Source organism: Hyperolius riggenbachi, chromosome 6, assembly GCF_040937935.1.
Source record: "Hyperolius riggenbachi isolate aHypRig1 chromosome 6, aHypRig1.pri, whole genome shotgun sequence".
NCBI lineage: Eukaryota > Metazoa > Chordata > Amphibia > Anura > Hyperoliidae > Hyperolius > Hyperolius riggenbachi.
Window position 1 is genome coordinate 5,868,353 of NC_090651.1, and position 22,942 is coordinate 5,891,294.

A 22,942-nucleotide genomic window follows, 5' to 3' on the forward strand; every position below is an offset into this window, starting at 1 on the left:
GTCTCCGCTGCTGCCCGGGACCCTCCTCCACATCGGGACCACACCCCTCTTCAGGTCTCTGCCCGGGATCCTCCTGCACATCAGGGCCACACCCCTCTTCAGGCCTCCGCCCGGAACCCTCCCGCACATGAGGGCCACACCCCTCTTCAGGCCTCCGCCACTGCCCGGGACCCTCCTGCACATCGGGGACATGCTCCTCCTCTGCCCGGGACTACAGGGAAGGCCTAGGGGGCTAAAGTACTAAAGGTGGCCTCACACAATACTATCTAATATTTACTTTCAATTAAAGAATTACAATCAATTTTCCTCAGTGACTGATACATTGGTCAGATATTTCCAATGTTATACACACCTATGCTCAACTTTTCCCCAATTATGTAAAAAAAACCTGTCCGAACTCCAACTGGAAATTACTTGGGTCAAGAAACTGACAATCTTACACCACTCAATTGTCAGATTTCTATCTAAAGTAAAAAAAAACCTATCCTCCTTATCGAACTGATGTGAAGTAAAATCTTTATTGTATCATGTGTGACCACCTTATGAATTGTGAAGAGCAGCCATGACAGTCTGGTGCCAAATCAGCTTTATTCAACTGGAAAACAAAAGCAATAACGTTGTTTGGAGTTTACAGTCCCGTCTCCCTATCAGCAGTGTTTCCTCAGCCTGGCAACTGAGAGATGACCTGACTAACATGTATAAATACATCAGAGGGCAATACAAAACCTTGGCAGATTAGCTTTTTTGTTCCTAGGGTTGTAAGACAGACAAGGGAACATGATCTGCGTATGGAGGAAAAGAGTTTTTGCCATCTGTTTAGAAAGGGGTCCTTCACAGTGAGCGTGGTTAAAATCTGGAACATCTTACCTCAGGAGGTAGTAATGGCAAATGCTATATCTGCATTTAATGAGGGTTTAGATGCTTTCCTTGCATTGACGGGCATCCAGAGCTATAATTATTAGGCAATTCCTGGGAGAGTTGATCCAGGGATTTGTCTGACTGCCATCTGTCAGGAAGGAATTTTTCCCTTTTAAGGCTAATTGGCCCAGGCCTTGTAAGGTTTTTTTTTTTTAACTTCCCCTGGATCAACTGGGATATCTGCGGATTCAGGATGGTGTTTTGTTTTTTCTGGTTCAACTTGATGGACGGATGTCTTTTTCAACCAAACTATCTAGCAAAAATACACAAGAGCCCAGCAGTCCCTGTCAGCACCTTTATCCAAGGGTGTATCTGTATTACCACCAGGGTAATGATAGGTTTTTCAGACAATAATCAGCCTCCTGGGTGAACTGGCTGAATATGATTACTCAATGTGAAATTCCCCTATCCAGGAATCAAAGTGCCATCCGTGTTAAGAGCTTTTCACACAGCAATTGCGGATTTTCATTCTGAAAATCACCCTTAAAGTGAACCTGAACTGATTAAAATGATTTAAAATAAACACATAATGTACCTGCGAATGAATATTAGATACTTACCTCGCCGTTAATTCCTCTCAGAAGCTCACCATTTTCTTCTTAAAAGATTCCTTCCACTTCTAAAAAGATTTTGCCAGAACTGAAATATATATCAGTTGCTGCCAGTTATAAGTAAAAGGACAACTGATGTGCAAGGTAATGTCCATGTTTCCCTATGGCTCAAGTGGGCGATATTACAGTTTAAAGCGGATCAGAGATGAAAACCTATAACAAGTAACTTGTCTATATATCTTATCTAAAGTTTAGATAGTTTACACAGCAAATCTAGCTGCAAACGGCTTCAACAGTATATGATTATTTCTTCCTGTGCAATGTAAAGTGGTACCTGCCGGCCACAGAGATGGTTCAATTTTTCTGGGGAGTCCAGTGTGGTGAGAGGTCTATCAAGCCCTTCTATATAGTCACAGTCAATCGCACCATCCACATAGGACTCGACCCTACTGTGATGAATCAACACATTTTTATTGCGTACATGAGCGGTGATATAGCACACAGAAAGCACAACGTTTCGGGCAAAGGCCCTTTCTCAAGTGCCTCAACTTGAGAAAGGGCCTTTGCCTGAAACGTTGTGTTTTCTGTGTGCTATATCACTGCTCATGTACGCAATAAAAAATTGTTGATTGATCACAGGAGGGTCGAGTCCTATGTGGATGGTGCGATACAATGAGAGCAGCCATTTTCTGCTTGTGATCATTACACACAGGCAAGCTGCTGTGCATCTCCACCCCTCAGCCTGTGAAAACTTCACTCCCCCCTCCTCCTCCCTCTGCCTCTGAAATCTCTGGCTAGTAACACCACCTCCTCGTCCTGCCCAGACTGAGCTCCCATAAACCCTTGCTACTAAGACTCAGAGTGCCTAAGCGCTGGAGGAGCTGTGGGCGGGGCTTGTTTAGTTTAAAGGGAATTAGAGTAATAAAACCATTAAAAAAACAAGTATTGGGCTTGAGGAATGCCCTATAAACTATATGAAAGAAACACAAGTCTGCAATGAGTAAAAGTTTATCTCGGATCCACTAACAGTGTGCTGACCAGGAAGCGGTTATGGGGTAATGGAGGACAGAGAATTCCATTGATCACAGTGGACAAACAGGATGCAGGAGAGGAGAAAGACTGAAGAATAGACTACACGGGAGGTAAGTATGACCTGTGTATGGTTATTTTGACTTCTTATTTTCAGTTCAGGTTCTCTTTAAGTTTCCCATACACAGTACAACAAACTAATTCAATCTGCCTGTTTATTCAACCTAAAACAATTCAATACAGCGGAAATCAAAAATCTTTTTCTATCGAGAAAATACAAAAAGATTATTCAGTTTTTTCAATAAAAATCTGATTGGATGTGTTGGAAAAATCAAGTAGAAAAATATAAAATATAAAAACTGAAATTTCTATTTGATCATTTTGATATTTTCAGGAAAGTATGTACACAAGTGTATGGTAGATTGGGCTGGATTTTTCTGATTATTCGTTCAAGCGGGAAACAGTGATCAGATTTATCTGGCTGAACAAAAACTAAAAAAATGGAATCCAGTGTGGCCACCATTACAGAGTTTAACTTGTTGAATAAAGACTTGTGGAGGAAAAAGAAACTGCTTCAGTTACTCAATACAAGCTGTGTAAGAAATACAGTGGTGTGAAAAACTATTTGCCTCCTTCCTGATTTCTTATTCTTTTGCATGTTTGTCACACTTAAATGTTTCTGCTCATCAAAAACCGTTAACTATTAGTCAAAGATAACATAATTGAACACAAAATGCAGTTTTAAATGATGGTTTTTATTATTTAGTGAGAAAAAAAACTCCAAATCTACATGGCCCTGTGTGAAAAAGTGATTGCCCCCCCTTGTTAAAAAATAACTTAACTGTGGTTTATCACACCTGAGTTCAATTTCTGTAGTCACCCCCAGGCCTGATTACTGCCACACCTGTTTCAATCAAGAAATCACTTAAATAGGAGCTATCTGACACAGAGAAGTAGACCAAAAGCACCTCAAAAGCTAGACATCATGCCAAGATCCAAAGAAATTCAGGAACAAATGAGAACAAAAGTACTGTAATTGAGATCTATCAGTCTGGTAAAGGTTATAAAGCCATTTCTAAAGCTTTGGGGCTCCAGCAAACCACAGTGAGAGCCATTATCCACAAATGGCAAACACATGGAACAGTGATGAACCTTCCCAGGAGTAGCCGGCCAACCAAAATTACCCCAAGAGCGCAGAGAAAACTCATCCGAGAGGCCACAAAAGACCCCAGGACAACATCTAAAGAACTGCAGGCCTCACTTGCCTCAATTAAGGTCAGTGTTCACGACTCCAGAATAAGAAAGAGACTGGGCAAAAACGGCCTGCATGGCAGATATCCAAGGCGCAAACCACTTTTAAGTAAAAAGAACATTAAAGGGACACTTAAGTAAAAAAAAAAAAAAATGAGTTTTACTTACCTAGGGCTTCCACTAGCCCCCTGCAGCTGTCCGGTGCCCTCGCCATCTCCCTCCGATCCTCCTGGTCCCGCCGGCAGCCACTTCCTGTTTCGGTGACAGGAGCTGACGCGAGTGATTCTTCGCGTTCCTGGCCACAATAGCGCCATCTATGCTGCTGTAGCATATATCATATACCATATAGCAGCATAGAGGGTGATAATGTGTCTGGGAACATGAAGAATCACTCGCGTCCCCAACCTGTCGGCTCCTGTCACCGAAACAGGAAGTGGCTGCCGGCGGGGCCAGGAGGATCGGAGGGAGACGGCAAGGGCACCGGACAGCTGCAGGGGGCTATTGGAAGCCCTAGGTGAGTAAAACTCATTTTTTTTCTTTGACTTAAGTGTCCCTTTAAGGCTCGTCTCAATTTTGCTAAAAAAACATCTCAATGATTGCCAAGACTTTTGGGAAAATACCTTGTGGACCGACGAGATAAAAGTTGAACTTTTTGGAAGGTGCGTGTCCCGTTACATCTGGCGTAGAAGTAACACAGCATTTCAGCAAAAGAACATCATACCAACAGTAAAATATGGTGGTGGTAGTGTGATGGTCTGGGGTTGTTTTGCTGCTTCAGGACCTGGAAGGCTTGCTGTGATAGATGGAACCATGAATTCTACTGTCTACCAAAAAATCCTTAAGGAGAATGTCCGGCCATCTGTTTGTCAACTCAAGCTGAAGCGATCTTGGGTGCTGCAGCAGGACAATTACCCAAAACACACCAGCAAATCCACCTCTGAATGGCTGAAGAAAAACAAAATGAAGACTTTGGAGTGGCCTAGTCAAAGTCCTGACCTGAATCCTATTGAGATGTTGTGGCATGACCTTAAAAAGGCGGTTCATGCTAGAAAACCCTCAAATAAAGCTGTATTACAATAATTCTGCAGAGATGAGTAGGCCAAAATTCCTCCAGAGCGCTGTAAAAGACTCGTTGCAAGTTATCGCAAACGCTTGATTGCAGTTATTGCTGCTAAGGGTGGCCCAACCAGTTATTAGGTTCAGGGGGCAATTTCTTTTTCACACAGGGCCATGTAGGTTTTGAGATCTTTTTCTCACTAAATAATAATAACCATCGATTAAAACTGCATTTTGTGTTCAGTTATGTTATCTTTGACTAATAGTTATCGGTTTTTGATGAGCAGAAACATTTAAGTGTGACAAACATGCAAAAGAATAAGAAATCAGGAAGGGGCAAATAGTTTTTCACACCACTGTATAGTGCTTCTGCAGGCGGGACCGGCCCTGCCATAAAGCAACCACACATATAAAAAATAAATAAACTGCACCATTCGCACTCAACAAATGAGGAATCGGTGTGGGAGTAATAACTAATTAGCGTATTTGGGTGCGGAATTACAAAAGTTTAAGCATCCAGTAAAAATCGAACACAAATGTACAGTCATAGCATTCCCTAAAAAACAATGACGTTTTCGGCTTTGTACTAAAATATTGCCCCTAAAACATCAGAGGTCTGTTGTGTAATACAGCTTCATGAACATTCCTGTGGCCAGATTGACCAATAGACACAGGTGGCACATGCCTAGTACAGCTCCTGCAGAGGGCACCCATCTGAATAGGGAAGTCCACTAGAGCCCCAAGAAAGTCCTGATTACCCGCTCATCTATCATCAGTCCTGTACAGCAACAAGTCTACCCTGCTCCTGATACCAGTCACGTGACCAGACCAGTGCTACTCCGGTAATAAACATACTGCAAATACTGTCAGTGCTACTCCGGTAATGAACATACTACAGGTACTGTCAGTGCTACTCCAGTAATAAACATACTACAGGTACTGTCAGTGCTACACCAGTAATGGACATACTACAAGTACTGTCAGTGCTACTCCAGTAATGAACATACTACAGGTACTGTCAGTGCTACTCCAGTAATGGACATACTACAGGTACTGTCAGTGCTACTCCAGTAATGAACATACTACAAGTACTGTCAGTGCTACTCCAGTAATGGACATACTACAAGTACTGTCAGTGCTACTCCAGTAATGAACATACTACAGGTACTGTCAGTGCTACTCCAGTAATGAACATACTACAGGTACTGTCAGTGCTACACCAGTAATGGACATACTACAAGTACTGTCAGTGCTACTCCAGTAATGAACATACTACAAGTACTGTCAGTGCTACTCCAGTAATGAACATACTACAAGTACTGTCAGTGCTACTCCAGTAATGAACATACTACAGGTACTGTCAGTGCTACTCCGGTAATGAACATACTACAGGTACTGTCAGTGCTACTCCAGTAATGGACATACTACAGGTACTGTCAGTGCTACTCCAGTAATGAACATACTACAAGTACTGTCAGTGCTACTCCAGTAATGGACATACGACAGGTACTGTCAGTGCTACTCCGGTAATGAACATACTACAGGTACTGTCAGTGCTACTCCAGTAATGAACATACTACAAGTACTGTCAGTGCTACACCAGTAATGGACATACTACAGGTACTGTCAGTGCTACTCCAGTAATGAACATACTACAGGTACTGTCAGTGCTACTCCGGTAATAAACATACTACCGGTACTGTCAGTGCTACTCCGGTAATAAACATACTACAGGTACTGTCAGTGCTACTCCGGTAATAAACATACTACAAGTACTGTCAGTGCTACTCCGGTAATAAACATACTACAGGTACTGTCAGTGCTACTCCAGTAATGAACATACTACAGGTACTGTCAGTGCTACTCCAGTAATGAACATACTACAGGTACTGTCAGTGCTACTCCAGTAATGAACATACTACAGGTACTGTCAGTGCTACTCCGGTAATAAACATACTACCGGTACTGTCAGTGCTACTCCGGTAATAAACATACTACAGGTACTGTCAGTGCTACTCCGGTAATAAACATACTACAGGTACTGTCAGTGCTACTCCAGTAATGAACATACTACAGGTACTGTCAGTGCTACTCCGGTAATAAACATACTACCGGTACTGTCAGTGCTACTCCGGTAATAAACATACTACAGGTACTGTCAGTGCTACTCCGGTAATGAACATACTACCGGTACTGTCCGTGCTACTCCAGTAATGAACATACTACAGGTACAGTCAGTCACTTTGGATGGCTGAGATTTAAACTGGATTAAAATTGGACTTGGACTGAAAATGTCTAGCCTGCTAGGAGCTGACCTCAAACTTTGAAATTCTTCAACTTTCTTCAACCCTCAGCTCCTGATCCTTCTGTAAGTAACGGAAATGGCAAAAAACACCTTGTGAGCTTTCTATGTTATGACTATCCTATTTCTACATTTATTCCAAACTTTTTAAATTGAAACAAGGAACTGTCTTAATTTGTTTTAATCTGGAGCATCTTTTTTTTTTTCTGAGAAGTACAGCTTGCAAAAGACCCCTTCCCTTTGATCTCAGCAGGGTGTCTATCAGCTGTCCAAATGCCACCATTAAAATACTCAGCTGAGATGCTTATCTATATTGCAACCTCTGTTCCCAAGAAACTCTTACAAATAGATTCTGCTTTGATTACCCCTCTAAAATCCTTTGGGATTCTCAAGAAAACAAGGCAGGGGAAGAGGGGAGGAGGTGCAGGCACCCATAAATCAAAGCCAAAGCAATCATCACATATCTATAAATCAGCTGTATCAGTAAAGGACCCAGATAACAGAGACAGCTGCCACACTCCTGATTGCAACCCCCAGCCAGGAGCTAGGAACACAGACCTCAAAGTTAAGGGAAACAACATTAAAGCAGTACTCTGCAATGCCAGGTCCATAAACAACAAAACAGCAGTTATTCATGATCTAATAGAGGCTTCAGATCTAGCTTTAATTACAGAGACATGGTTGGATCAGAACTCAGGACCCACTCTCGCAGCTGTGGTACCAGACAATTACTCAGTTTTACACTGTGAAAGGCAAAACCGCAAGGGCGGAGGATTAGCTCTGTGCTTCAAATCCAGTTTGAATATTAAATCCCTTGCTGTAGCCCCCACCCACTCTTTTGAATGTCTAGCAGCCCAGCTCTCAGCTGGAAAAAAAAATAAACATACTGCTTGTCTACCGACCCCCTGATGCTGGCTCAGCTTTTCTCAAGGAAATAGCAGAACTTGTATCTTGCATAACACTGAAACACCCTAGGTGGATAATTCTGGGAGACTTTAACGCACGGGTCGATACACACTCTTCCCAATTTGGAACTAAGCTACTTCTCTCCATGAATGAACTGGGCTTCTCTCAAGCCGTCAACCTCCCTACCCACAAAAAAGGACACACTTTGGACCTCATTTTCCATTCAGAACTCCTAATATCCAATGTGGAAATTGATCCAGTAGTTGGGTCAGACCACCACACTGTCCACTTCTCCTTTACAGCACCGGCTACAAAACACCAAGTGAAAGAACTAATAAAATATCGTTCCTTGAAAGGTTTGACACCCCAACACCTTCAGAACAGCCTCAATCTAGGTGGACTGACAGATCACAACTTAGGCCTTGAATCCATGGTCCTTAAATATAACCACGATGTCTCAGCCGCTTTTGACGCCATAGCTCCCTTAAAGATTAAACGTTCCGCACCATTACATCACGCTCGCTGGTTTGACAACTCTATAAAGGAACTAAAGAAACAGGGACGCAGACTGGAACGAAGGTGGCGCAAACATCAGTCTCCTGATGACAAACTTTCCCTAATTGCTCACCTGAAAAAATATCAAACGATGATTAACAAAAAGAAGTCCTTATTCCTGTCTCACGAAATTGCAAATGCAGCCAACAGACCTGCCCAACTCTTCCGCACGGTTGACAGTCTCTGCAATCCATCTTGCAGGAAATCCAGCATCAGACCTTCACAGGAACTGTGCGAGAAATTTGCCCACTTCTTCTCAGACAAAGTCTCCTCCATACGATCTGCCATTCAATTCACAGCCCCAGAAACCCATGCAGAGCCATATAACAGGTGCAAAAATAGCCTACCACCATGGTCTGATTTTAAGGTAATCACTGAAAAAGACATCTTGGATATCCTCTCAAACCTTCGCCAGACTACCTGCGATCTGGACCCTGGCCCCACTAAGTTCATGTTGAAATGCCCTGAACTATTTACACCGGCATTCCACAAAATAGTCAACGGCTCCTTACAAGAAGGGTGGTTTCCCTCTACTCTGAAAGAAGCAATCGTCAGGCCTCTACTCAAGAAACCATCCTTAGACCCAGATGCTCTAAACAGCTACAGACCTGTCTCAAACCTCCCCTTTCTGGGAAAAGTTATTGAAAAGGCTGTCTACCTCCAACTTGAAGCCAGGCTCTCCAGAAACAACATCCTTGACCCTCTTCAATCTGGTTTCAGGAAATATCACAGTTGTGAAACAGCCCTCACCCAGATTTGCAATGATCTGCTCATTGCAAGAGACAAGGGTCAATGTTCCATCCTGATTTTGCTCGACCTCTCAGCGGCTTTTGACACAGTCGATCATGAAATCTTACTCAACAGGCTACAAGAGTACTGTGGCATAGATGGCATTGTTCTCCGGTGGTTCAACTCCTTCCTGGCTGGCAGAACACAAAGGGTAGCCTTAGGGCCCTTCCTCTCCAACCCTGTACCACTAAAATACGGTGTACCTCAGGGCGCAATATTATCCCCTTTACTGTTCACCATATACATGCTGCCACTTGGAGAAATCATACAAAAACATGGCCTGACATATCATTGCTATGCTGATGACACCCAGCTATATTTGTCATTTAAACCTGATGTCACAGACCCTACTCCACAAATAAACGCATGCTTAGCTGAGCTTCAGGAGTGGATGAATAATAATTGGCTAAAACTTAATGCTGACAAAACTGAGGTTCTTGTTATCGAGGGCCAGGGCTCAACAGCAAAGCAGCTCCAGTCTCAACCAACACCGCTAAGGATAGGGAGCTCAGACCTGAACAACTCAGACTGTGTGCGCAGCCTGGGAGTACTGATTGATGGGAAATTAAGCTTCAGGAATCAAATCTCAGCTGTTGTGAAACATTCCTTCTTTCACCTAAGGAATATTGCAAGGATTAAACACCTAATTCCTTCAGAGGATCTTCCAACCCTAGTTCATGCCTTCGTCACATCAAGGTTAGACTACTGCAACGTCCTCTACACAGGCCTGCATAAGAAAGACTTACGCCGCCTGCAATTAGTACAGAATGCCGCCGCAAGGCTGTTAACGAGCCAACCCCGCCATTGCCACATAACACCAACCCTGAGCTCACTCCACTGGCTACCGATAAAATGGAGAATTCTGTTTAAGATTGGCTTACTGACATTCAAATCCTTGCACAATCTGGGCCCTGGATACCTGAAGGACTTGTTGCAACTACATCACACCCCCCACAATCTTAGATCAAAAGGACGCAACACCTTGGTCACCCCCAGAGTCCACCTCAAAACCTTTGGAGACAGAGCCTTTTGTCATGCTGCCCCTACACTTTGGAACTCCCTGCCACACCCAATCAGGACAGCCCCATCCCTGGAAGCATTTAAGTCTAAACTGAAAACCTACCTTTTCAGTCTGGCATTCATGAACATCTGACTATCTCCTCTGTAACACAACCCAGCCTGAAACCCTGTATTAATCTGAGACACAGCTATGCGCTTTGAGTCCTATGGGAGAAAAGCGCTTTACAAATGTTATTGTATTGTATTGTATTGTATTATTGTATTGTACTCCAGTAATGAACATACTACAGGTACTGTCAGTGCTACTCCGGTAATGAACATACTACAGGTACTGTCAGTGCTACTCCGGTAATGAACATACTACAGGTACTGTCAGTGCTACTCCGGTAATGAACATACTACAGGTACTGTCAGTGCTACTCCAGTAATATACTACAGGTACTGTCAGTGCTACTCCGGTAATAAACATACTACAGGTACTGTCAGTGCTACTCCGGTAATGAACATACTACAGGTACTGTCAGTGCCTCTCACGTAATATACTACAGGTACTGTCAGTGCTACTCCAGTAATGAACATACTACAAGTACTGTCAGTGCCTCTCACGTAATATACTACAGGTACTGTCAGTGCTACTCCAGTAATGAACATACTACAAGTACTGTCAGTGCCTCTCACGTAATATACTACAGGTACTGTCAGTGCTACTCCAGTAATATACATACTACAGGTAGTGTCAGTGCTACTCCGGTAATAAACATACTACAGGTAGTGTCAGTGCTACTCCAGTAATTAACATACTAGAGGTACTGTCAGTGCTACTCCAGTAATTAACATACTAGAGGTACTGTCAGTGCTACTCCGGTGATGAACATACTACAGGTACTGTCAGTGCTACTCCAGTAATGAACATACTACAGGTACTGTCAGTGCTACTCCAGTAATGAACATACTACAGGTACTGTCAGTGCTACTCCAGTAATGAACATACTACAGGTACTGTCAGTGCTACTCCAGTAATGAACATACTACAGGTACTGTCAGTGCTACACCAGTAATGGACATACGACAGGTACTGTCAGTGCTACTCCGGTAATGAACATACTACAGGTACTGTCAGTGCTACTCCAGTAATGAACATACTACAGGTACTGTCAGTGCTACTCCAGTGATGAACATACTACAGGTACTGTCAGTGCTACTCCAGTAATGAACATACTACAGGTACTGTCAGTGCTACTCCAGTAATGAACATACTACAGGTACTGTCAGTGCTACTCCAGTAATGAACATACTACAGGTACTGTCAGTGCTACTCCAGTGATGAACACACTACAGGTACTGTCAGTGCTACTCCAGTAATGGACATACGACAGGTACTGTCAGTGCTACTCCGGTAATGAACATACTACAAGTACTGTCAGTGCTACACCAGTAATGGACATACTACAGGTACTGTCAGTGCTACTACAGTGATGAACATACTACAGGTACTGTCAGTGCTACTCCAGTAATGAACATACTACAGGTACTGTCAGTGCTACACCAGTAATGGACATACTACAGGTACTGTCAGTGCTACTCCAGTAATGAACATACTACAAGTACTGTCAGTGCTACACCAGTAATGGACATACTACAGGTACTGTCAGTGCTACTCCAGTAATGAACATACTACAGGTACTGTCAGTGCTACTCCAGTAATGAACATACTACAGGTACTGTGAGTGCTACTCCAGTGATGAACATACTACAGGTACTGTCAGTGCTACTCCAGTAATGGACATACTACAGGTACTGTCAGTGCTACTCCAGTGATGAACATACTACAGGTACTGTCAGTGCTACTCCAGTAATGGACATACGACAGGTACTGTCAGTGCTACTCCAGTAATGAACATACTACAAGTACTGTCAGTGCTACACCAGTAATGGACATACTACAGGTACTGTCAGTGCTACTCCAGTAATGAACATACTACAGGTACTGTCAGTGCTACTCCAGTGATGAACACACTACAGGTACTGTCAGGGCTACTCCAGTAATATACATACTACAGGTACTGTCAGTGCCTCTCACGTAATATACTACAGGTACTGTCAGTGCTACTCCAGTAATGAGCATACTACAGGTACTGTCAGTGTCACCCCGCAGTGATGAGTGGGGGTTCTGTGTAGTTGCACTGCGGATGGCAGAGGCGGGGCCTCCCCAGTAGTTGGCACGCAGAGCTCCTGTTTGCGTAGGTGAAATATCTATAAACCAATATTTGTTGCCAACTCCTCGCAGGAACTGGCAGGGGGGGGGGGGGGGGGGGGGGATGTCCGGAGGGAACGTAAACATGGAGTTGGCACAGAGATGAGAGGCAGAGCTGCTGGCAGGGTAAGGGAACGCCTTGCTCACATATGCTCATGTGACAACTCTCGCAGTTATGGTGGAACGCTGCTGCAAGCTTCAGGTCTCTCCACTTCCTTCAGGGCCTTATTTAAGAGACACCTCACCATGAACACGTAACGCATCATAGCCTGTCTGCAATCGCATTATCCAGGACCACACATGCAATGGTTATTGGCCTGTTTTACCACCACCGTATAGCACGAGTGCTTTGTTGGCCTTCATACTACATGGAGGCTTTTTAATTGGTCAGTGATTGGCCAACTGAAATTGCATGTGTGTACGCACTGAGTATAACGTAGACCGCTGCAATGCAGAGAAGTGAACACGGCCACCGAGTTATACCAGCAGCAGGTTGGCAGGTACTAATGCTAAAGATGGCCACACACTATACAATTTTTTAAATATCTGTTCAATTTAAGGGGGAACTGAAGTTAGAAGAATATAGAGGCTGCCATATTTATTTTCTTTTAAACAATACACTTTGCCTGGCAGCCCTGCTGATCTATTTGGCTGCAGTCATGTCTGAATCACACCAGAAACAAGCAAGCAGCTAATCTTGTCAGATCTGACAATGTCAGAAACCCCTGATCTGCTGCATGCTTGTTCAGGGGCTGTGGCTAAAAGTGTTAGAGGCAGAGGATCAGCATAATAGCCAGGCAATGTGCATTGTTTAAAAGGAAATAAATATGGCAGCCTCCATATCCCTCTTGCTTCAGTTGCCCTTTAAGAATTGCAATCAATTTTTCTGACTGATCGTAACATTTCAAAAATATGACCAATGTACCACACACCTATGTTCAATTTTCCCCCCAATTATGATAAAAATGATTGGAAACTGAGAAAATTGCTAGGGTGTGTAGATTAATAAACTGACAATCCAACACACACCATACAATCTTTAGAAAGATTGAAGAAATATATTTGGCATTGCAGATCGATAAAAATAGAAAAACAGGTAATTCAATCAGATTTTTCAGTTGAATGAAAAAAAAAGAGCTTTCGTTTTTTTGGGGAGGTCCGATAGTTTTTAACGAATTGCCGTAAAATCTAATTATTTTATTGTATCGTGTGTGGCCACCTTAAGCCTCAGATCGGGAAGACAGATTACAGTATTCCAGGCTTTGCTGCAGTCTGTGTTCACACTGGTGAGATTTCCTCTCACTTCCTGTTCAGGCAACATGAGTCAGAGAGAAGAGGAAATGACATCACTGTGACAGGGTCAGAGACAGCAATAACAACCGTTTATAGTGAAGTGGGAGGAGCTGAGCTTTTATTGCGGTTTGCATACCTGCTTGGAAGACTTTGTGCATTTCCTGTTCTAGAAAAAAGGCGTCAAAGTAAGAAATGACCGGATATATCCCCGGCCCGACACATTCCATCCTATCAGATTTCCAGATATATGGAGGAAAAGTAAACAAAAATCTTACAAACAAATAAGCAGGATTTGTCATTCTCCCTGATTGTTACTGGCCAGTTCACACTACAGTAGGAATGATTGCTGTACAGACACACAGCTGCAGCCGAGCAGCCTGTTCCTGTGGAAAGGGGAGGGGGACAGCAAGCTACAAAAGTCACGCACACGTTTGTCAAATAATGATTCTTTATGACCAGTCACTGCATGACATCACAGAACTGCTGTACGGGTATTATGACCCATCGATCAGTTACCATTACTGCCCCACCCACCATCAATGGAAATCTTCAGTCTTGTCTGATCAATACTCCCCATTGATTTTAGCCCAACATAGAATGGAATTATGACTGATCGGATTGGATAGGAGTAATCAAGTCTGCCGGGAATTGAAAAGGAAAAATTGTTTTGTGTATCAACTGCTTCAACGTATCCACACATGAAAAGGTACCAAAAAACATAAGTTGAAGATATGGCAAAATGTTTGTCACCGAAAATACTATCACTAATCCATTATCTCTATGGCTCCTCCATAACTAGGGGAAAATAGAATGGCATGCTTTAAGCAGACAATTTATTTAGAGGCTCGCAACTGCTCCAGGACAATTTATTAGCACTTTTTTTTTTCTTTTTTCTTCCCTTTCCTTGCTTCTAATTAGTACTGCAGTAATGTGTATTATGGCCACTTGCCACTAGGTGGCAGTGTGAGACAATAACAGAGGACTTCTGCTTTCAGGTTCTATATTTTCTGCCAGTAGAGAGAGATCAAAGCAGTCCAAGAATTTACAGCACAACTAGTTCTACTGACTGAGGTTAAAAGCAGCAGACTTATCTCACATGAGATAAGTCTACTGAAGCTGCTAATGAGTTAAAGTGAACCTAAAGTCAGGAATAAAAAATGAGTTTAACTCACCTGGGGCTTCCCTCAGCCCCCTGAAGCTGATCGGTGCCCACGCTGACTCCATCAGATGTACCTGGACCGGCCGGCGGCGATAGCAATAGCAGCATAGGGGGCGCTATTCTGGCTGGGAACGCGAAGAATCACTCGCGTACCCAGCCTGTCGGCCGGTGACGACGAAACCGGAAGTCGCTGCCGGCCGGTCCAGGGACATCTGATGGAGTCAGCGTGGGCACCGATCAGCTTCAGGGGGCTGAGGGAAGCCCCAGGTGAGTTAAACTCATTTTTTATTCCTGACTTTAGGTTCACTTTAAGGAAACAACAATAATGAATACACAACGATGTATACAGGAAGTTTAACCTCACAGATTTCCCCATATACTCGCAGATCGTTCATTTCACAGAGACAATGACAGGGTTGCATTATATGAGTGACTCACCAGCTGTTCCCGGGGGACCCTCTTGTCATTATTCAGCGAAGGGCCGCTCTGTAAGGAGAAAATAGCAGAGATTAGACCAGGCGGGCCAACAGACTATGCCGGCTACCTGTACCAAGACCGGCGGTTATAGAACAAAAAACAAATATCACCGAAACGCCAAATGTAATGTCACCACTAGAGGGGGTCAGAGTGCGACAAATGACTCCTCTGGTTACCTGTACCGAGACCGGCGGTTATAGAACAAAAAACAAATGTCCCCGAAACGCCAAATGTAATGTCACCACTGGAGGGGGTCAGCGAGCGGCAAATGACTCCGCAGGTTACCTGTACCGAGACCGGCGGTTAAAGAACAAAAAACAAATGTCCCCGAAACGCCAAATGTAATGTCACCACTGGAGGGGGTCAGAGTGCGACGAATGACTCCGCTGGTTACCTGTACCGAGACCGGCGGTTATAGAACAAAAAACAAATCACTGAAACGCCAAATGTAATGTCGCCACTAGAGGGGGTCAGTGAGCGGCTAATGACTCTGCAGGTTACCTGTACCGAGACTGGCGGTTATAGAACAGAATCCAAATACCACCAGAGGGCCAAATGTAATGTCACCACTAGAGGGGGTCAGCAAGCAGCTCATCACTCCGCCAGTCACCTGTACCGTATTCAAATATCACCGAAACGCCAAATGTAATGTCACCATAAGAGGGGGTCAGCGAGCAGCTCATCACTCCACCAGCCACCTGTACCGAGACCGGCGGTTATAGAACACAATATCCAAATACTACCAAAACCCCAAATGTAATGTCACCACCAGAGGGTGTCAGTGAGCACCTAATGACTCCGCCCACCACATGTAGCAAGACCGGCGGTTATAGTAGAAAATCCAAATATCACCGAAACGCCAAATGTAATGTCACCATAAGAGGGGGTCAGCGAGCAGCTCATCACTCCACCAGCCACCTGTACCGAGACCGGCGGTTATAGAACACAATATCCAAATACTACCAAAACCCCAAATGTAATGTCACCACCAGAGGGTGTCAGTGAGCACCTAATGACTCCGCCCACCACATGTAGCAAGACCGGCGGTTATAGTACAAAATAGAAATATCACCGCAACGCCAATTGTAATGTCACCACCAGAGGGTGTCAGCGAGCACCTAATGACTCCACCTTCTATGCAGATTTCATGCAAAATTAGGCAAATTGGAACAGGAAAAAATCAAATGCACCTTCTGATAATTTTGATTGACCAGATTCCAAAACTCATACTATTTGCATTAAATTTTAATGCAAGTCAGAAATTAGCATCTCACTAAAGTCAGCTGGAAATGCCTAAAACTGCAGCTTAAAGGATGACTGAAGTGAGGAGAATAGGGAGGCTGCCATATTTATGTCCTTTTAAACAATACCAGTTGCCTGGCAGCCCTGCTGATCTCTCTGGCGGCAGTATTCCATGAATCACACCAGAAACAAGCATGCAGCTAATCTTGTCAGATCTGACAATGTCAGAAACACCTGATCTGCTGCATGCTTGTTCAGGGGCTATGGCTAAACGTATTGGAGGATAGTCAGCAGGATAGGCAGGCAACTGGTATTGCTTAAAGGGGCACTATGGCGAAAAAATTGTAAAATTTAAAATATGTGCAAACAAACAAGAAGTATGTTTTTCCCAGAGTAAAATGAGCCATAAATGACTTTTCTCCTATGTTGCTGTCACTTACAGTAGGTAGTAGAAATCTGACAGAAGTGACAGGTTTTGGACTAGTCCATCTCTTCATAGGGGATTCTCAGGGATTTACTTATTTTCAAAAGCACTTAGTGAATGGCAGTTGATCTGTTCAACTGCCAAAAAACTGTGTAGCAAGCAGGGAAGCTGGCCAGCATCATTGTTTAAATCCTTTTTAGGGAATATCTTTATAAAGAATAAAAGCCTTGCTGAGAATCGCCCATAAAGAGATGGACTAGTCCAAAACCTGTCACTTCTGTCAAATTTCTACTACCTACTGTAAGTGACAGCAACATAGGAGAAAAGTAATTTATGGCTCATTTTACTCTGAAAAAACGTAATTCTTATTTGTCTGTGTTTGCACATATTTTAAATTTTTTCGCCATAGTGCCCCTTTAAAAAGAAATAAATATGACAGCCTCCACAGCCCTCTTGCTTCAGTTGTCCTTTAAGCCAAACTTTTTTCCCCATTTAAGATAGAAACTAAAGAAATGAAAAGACCTCTTCCAGGGACTCCCCTGGCTGCCCCACACTTCCCCCAGTCCTGTCAGCGGTCACAGGTGGCCTCAGATTGTCTAGGGGTTATTAAAGTGGACCTGAAGTGAGAGGGACATGGAGGCTGCCATATTTATTTCCTGTTAAACAATATCAGTTGCCTGGCTATCCTGTTGATCTCTTTGGCTGCAGTAGTGTCTGAATCGCACACCTGGAACACGCATGCAGCTAATCCAGTCACACGTCAGTCAGAGCACCTGATCTGCTGCATGCTTGTTCAGGGGCTGTGGCTAAAAGTATTAGAGGCAGATGATCAGCACTAGAACCAGGCAATCTGCATTGTTTAAAAGGAAATAGATATGTCAGCTTCCACATCCCTGTCACTTCAGGTTGAGCATTGATTGAGTTATGATTGTTTATTTTCCATAAAACAAAATGGAAGCACAAGAAACATGTATGTAGCTCCGCCCACGACAGGCCACATAGCTAACACTTCACTCCACTGTGGTGAGAAACGGCTTCATAAAGCAGCCACATATACGCTGTGCGGCCCGATCACAGTACAAAGGTGTATAAAGAGAAGGGGCAAAGGTGAGGGGAGGAGGGGCAGACGGGGAGGGGGCGGGGCTCACAGGACTTTACACACCAGCAGCAAAGGTCACAAGCAGACAGTCTGCAGATATACAGATAATGGTGCAATGTGTGTTTCTGTACTGTGTGTGTCCATTCCGGCTGTGGACAAAATGTGTATACTCATAAAGTGCATTTATATACAGTGTGTGTATATGATTTATATACACCGTGCAGAAACAGTATGTGTACATTGATAGCGTGCATTTATTGGGCAGCATAACATACATATAAGTTAATTGGCTTCCCCCTAAATTGGCCCCAGACTACGATACCTACACTACATGATACATACATAGGCATATGACTATTGTAGGGACTAAATTGTGAGCCCCTCTGAGGGACAGTTATGTGACAAGAGTACATTTGAAATCGGCACCAGTAGACTTGGGCGCAGGATACAGCGGTATATGGCTGATCCTGCTTCTGCACAAGTCCGGGCCGATTTAATTACTATTCCCCCTCCAGGCCGCCATGGATAGTGGGGGAATGAAATAATTCGGCTTCCAGCGATTGCTGGAGGCCAAATTATTATGTTTTTAAGCAACCTCGGCTCCGCCTTCTGACAGTGCCGACGTTACTCACTGAGCGCTGCAATAGGAGTGATTCCTATTGAAGTCTATGGAGGCGCCGGCTGCGCCCAAATCTAGCAGCACTGAAAAGCACTGCTCCGATGTGACAAGACTATATATACTCTGTACAGCGCTGCAGAAGATGTCTGCGCTATATAAATGCTAAATAATTATAATATACATGTGTATACACAGCAAATGTATGTAACCCGAAAGCCTGGTACACACTTTCAATGATTGTCCAATCCAGGGCTGTGGAGTCGGAGTCGTGGAGTCGGGCAATTTTGGGTGCCTGGAGTCGGAGTCGGGAAAAATGCACCGACTCCGACTCCTAATGAATTTGTAACTGTAATTAAAATAGAAAATATGATAAAATGTTCTATTTCTCAGATAATAGTCATTAAAAATAATGTATATATACAGTAATAGCTGTGCTTAGTCCACAAAAATGAAATAAACCAATCAAAATTAGTTACTTGTGCTGCTTCAAAAAAAGCAGTCCCCGTATTTTTAAGGACAGATATACATATCTGATTGTGACTGTATATATGATGTGTACACAGGAACCTCTCATATATACTAAATAACATCTATGCTGTAAGAATAAAGCCTAATGTGTAGCTGTGTCACTAATAGAGATGGTCAACGAGATGGAAATAATTCTGCATTGATGCTGATTTATGCAAATGTATGCACTCCCTTTGCTGATGAAATCAAATAATTTAATATGTTATTAAAATTTTGGTTTGGTGACTACAAATTAAAGGGTACCTGAGACGGATGAAAAGTAAAGTTTTATACATACCTGGGGCTTCCTCCAGCCCCCTTCAGGCTAATCAGTCCCTCGCTGTCCTCCACCACCCGGATCTTCTGCTATGAGTCCTGGTAATTCAGCCAGTCAGCGCTGTCCGGCCGCATGCCGCTCCCACGGCCAGGAACATTCTGCACCTGCGCAATACTGCTGCACAGGTGTAGTATGCTCCTGGCGGCGGAGTGTGTGCATGCGCACTACGCCTGACTGGCTCAAGTACCTGGACTCATAGCAGAAGATCCAGGTGGTGGAGGACAACGAGGGACTGATTATCCTGAAGGCGGCTGGAGGAAGCCCCAGGTATGTATAAAACTTTAATTTCATCTGTCTCAGGTTTACTTTGTTACACAGTAGTACTATACTCTACATATGCACTCCCCACAGAGCTGCAGGGAATCCACTGAGAATGCTGTGCACATTGCACACAGAGGTGTTGTCTGTTTACAATCTCCTCATTCCCCTGCAGAGTACCTGCACATCATTCTTACATGTACCCACACTTACATTGCCTAGGGCCTGATAGATGTTCTTTGTTCCGGTTTGTACCTTTTACAAGTACTCTTACCAAGGACTAGTTTTAGTCTAAAGGGAATAAATATAGTAGTCTACATATCCTTCTCACTTCAGTTGTTTTGTAAAATTCCTAAGCGTTGGCAGTTAAGAGACGAATTTCATGTTACCTACTTTTAATCAACAAAATTGTAATATGCAAATTAGAGGAGTCGGAGTCGTGGAGTCGGAGTCGGTGGAATCCTAAACTGAGGAGTCGGAGTATGTGGATTTTTGGACCGACTCCACAGCCCTGGTCCAATCACTGGCCAATTCTACACCCTCCAGGTAGTACGAGTGTCAGTATGAGCAGATTGTGGAGGTAAACCCTCACACTTCATAGAGGTGGCAAAATTGGTCAGGGATTGTCCAATCATAATTGAAAGTGTGTAGCGGGCTTTAGACTGAACAGAAACTTAAAGGACCACTGTAAGGGGGATTAAAAAAAAAAAAGGGTTCATGACCCCTGCAGACGTCCTGTGCCGCACCACCCTGGAACGATCCTCCGGTCCCCGCCACGGTTCACTTACAGTATTCGCGACTCTACTGTCGTGGGCCACTGTACAGCCGTGTGCGTCCCGCGCTCCCGCTGACTTCACTGCTTTCGGCGACATCACCAGGAGCCAGGGCCGCACAGGCGCAGTGGCCCGTGACATTAACGGACCTTAAGACCTCCCTGAAAATAAGCACTAGCGCATCTTTTCAAGGAAAACTTAATATAAGACAGTCTTATTTTCGGGAAAACGCAGTATTGCCATATCTAAAAAACATATGACAATATTACAGTTAATACTGCCAGCAATGTACTGTGTTATACTATTAGTACTGTGAGTGCTGCTATGGTAATGTGCTTTACTAATGAGCCTTATTGTAGCAACACTGGCAGAAATTGACAGGAGAGGCAAGAGATACTGGAGGCAGTAAGAGGGGCAAGAGAAATTGCAGGCAGTAAGGGGGGAGAAGAAGGCCCTGGAGGCAGTCAGGGAGTCGGCCAGGGTGCAGGAGGCACTAGAGGCAGGAATGGGGGCAGAAAGCACTGGAGGCAGTCAGGGGGGCAGAAGGCACTGGAGGCAGTTAGGGCAGCAGGAGGTACTGGAGGCAGTCAGAGGGGCAGGAGGTACTGGAGGCAGTCAGAGGGGCAGGAGGCACTGGAGGCAGTTAGGGCAGCAGGAGGCACTGGAGGCAGTCAGAGGGGCAGGAGGCACTGGAGGCAGTCAGAGGGGCAGGAGGCACTGGAGGCAGTTAGGGCAGCAGGAGGCACTGGAGGCAGTCAGAGGGGCAGGAGGTACTGGAGGCAGTCAGGGGGGCAGGAGGCACTGGAGGCAGTTAGGGCAGCAGGAGGCACTGGAGGCAGTCAGAGGGGCAGGAGGTACTGGAGGCAGTCAGAGGGGCAGGAGGTACTGGAGGCAGTCAGGGCAGCAGGAGGCACTGGAGGCAGCCAGGGGGGCAGGAGGCACTGGCAGCAGGAGGCACTGGAGGCAGTCAGAGGGGCAGGAGGTACTGGAGGCAGTTAGGGCAGCAGGAGGCACTGGAGGCAGTCAGAGGGGCAGGAGGTACTGGAGGCAGTTAGGGCAGCAGGATGCACTGGAGGCAGTCAGAGGGGCAGGAGGTACTGGAGGCAGTTAGGGCAGCAGGAGGCACTGGAGGCAGTCAGAGGGGCAGGAGGTACTGGAGGCAGTTAGGGCAGCAGGAGGCACTGGAGGCAGTCAGAGGGGCAGGAGGTACTGGAGGCAGTTAGGGCAGCAGGAGGCACTGGAGGCAGTCAGAGGGGCAGGAGGTACTGGAGGCAGTTAGGGCAGCAGGAGGCACTGGAGGCAGTCAGAGGGGCAGGAGGTACTGGAGGCAGTTAGGGCAGCAGGATGCACTGGAGGCAGTCAGAGGGGCAGGAGGTACTGGAGGCAGTTAGGGCAGCAGGAGGCACTGGAGGCAGTCAGAGGGGCAGGAGGTACTGGAGGCAGTTAGGGCAGCAGGAGGCACTGGAGGCAGTCAGAGGGGCAGGAGGTACTGGAGGCAGTTAGGGCAGCAGGAGGCACTGGAGGCAGTCAGAGGGGCAGGAGGTACTGGAGGCAGCCAGGGGGGGGCAGTTCGGGGTGCAGGTGGCACTTAGAGGGGTAGGAGGCACTGGAGGCAGCAGGAGGCATTGGAGGCAGTCAGGGGGGCTGGAGTCAGTTAGGGCAGCAGGAGGCACAGGGTACACTGTAGGAGGCATGAGGCACAGGGGCCCCAGCAGGCACCATGCTTTCCCCTCCCCCAGGCACCGGGCCCCAGCGCTCACCTCAATCTGATCCGAGGAGGCCATCTTCTCAGACCTCACCGATCAAGCGCTGAGCTGAGCGCACAACATGCAGCCAGGCCAGAGGAAGCGAGCGCCGAGCCGCGTCACGTGATCCGGAGCTGTCACTGGCTGGCGCGCGCGGAAAACTCGTCACGTGACTTTCTGCCTTCGGGTTTGTGGCTGGAGGAGGCTCCGCGCTGTGGCATGGAGGAGGGGCCGTACGTAACCCCGCCTCCTCCTGCTAGCCGCGATGGTTTACATTCTCCGCCTATCCGTGTGACAAGATCGAGTGTGTGCCGCAATGATTGGCGGGAGCACTGTGCGGGGCGTGACTTACGCTGGCACTACATTCCCCGGCATGCT

General features: G+C 45.3%; 1 protein-coding gene across 1 annotated transcript in view; it reads right to left on the reverse strand.

The window, feature by feature from the left end:
* The window catches only part of PEX14 (peroxisomal biogenesis factor 14), a 218,625-nt gene extending 195,903 nt beyond the window's left edge, over positions 1 to 22,722 (reverse strand). Inside the window, exons 1-2 of the mRNA XM_068238785.1 lie at positions 22,580 to 22,722; positions 15,522 to 15,569 (exon numbers count right to left, since the gene is read on the reverse strand). Of these exons, the coding sequence (XP_068094886.1) occupies positions 15,522 to 15,569; positions 22,580 to 22,603 (72 nt within the window). The 5' untranslated portion in view covers positions 22,604 to 22,722. The remainder of the gene's footprint in view (positions 1 to 15,521; positions 15,570 to 22,579) is intronic.
* Positions 22,723 to 22,942: the final 220 nt, after the last annotated feature.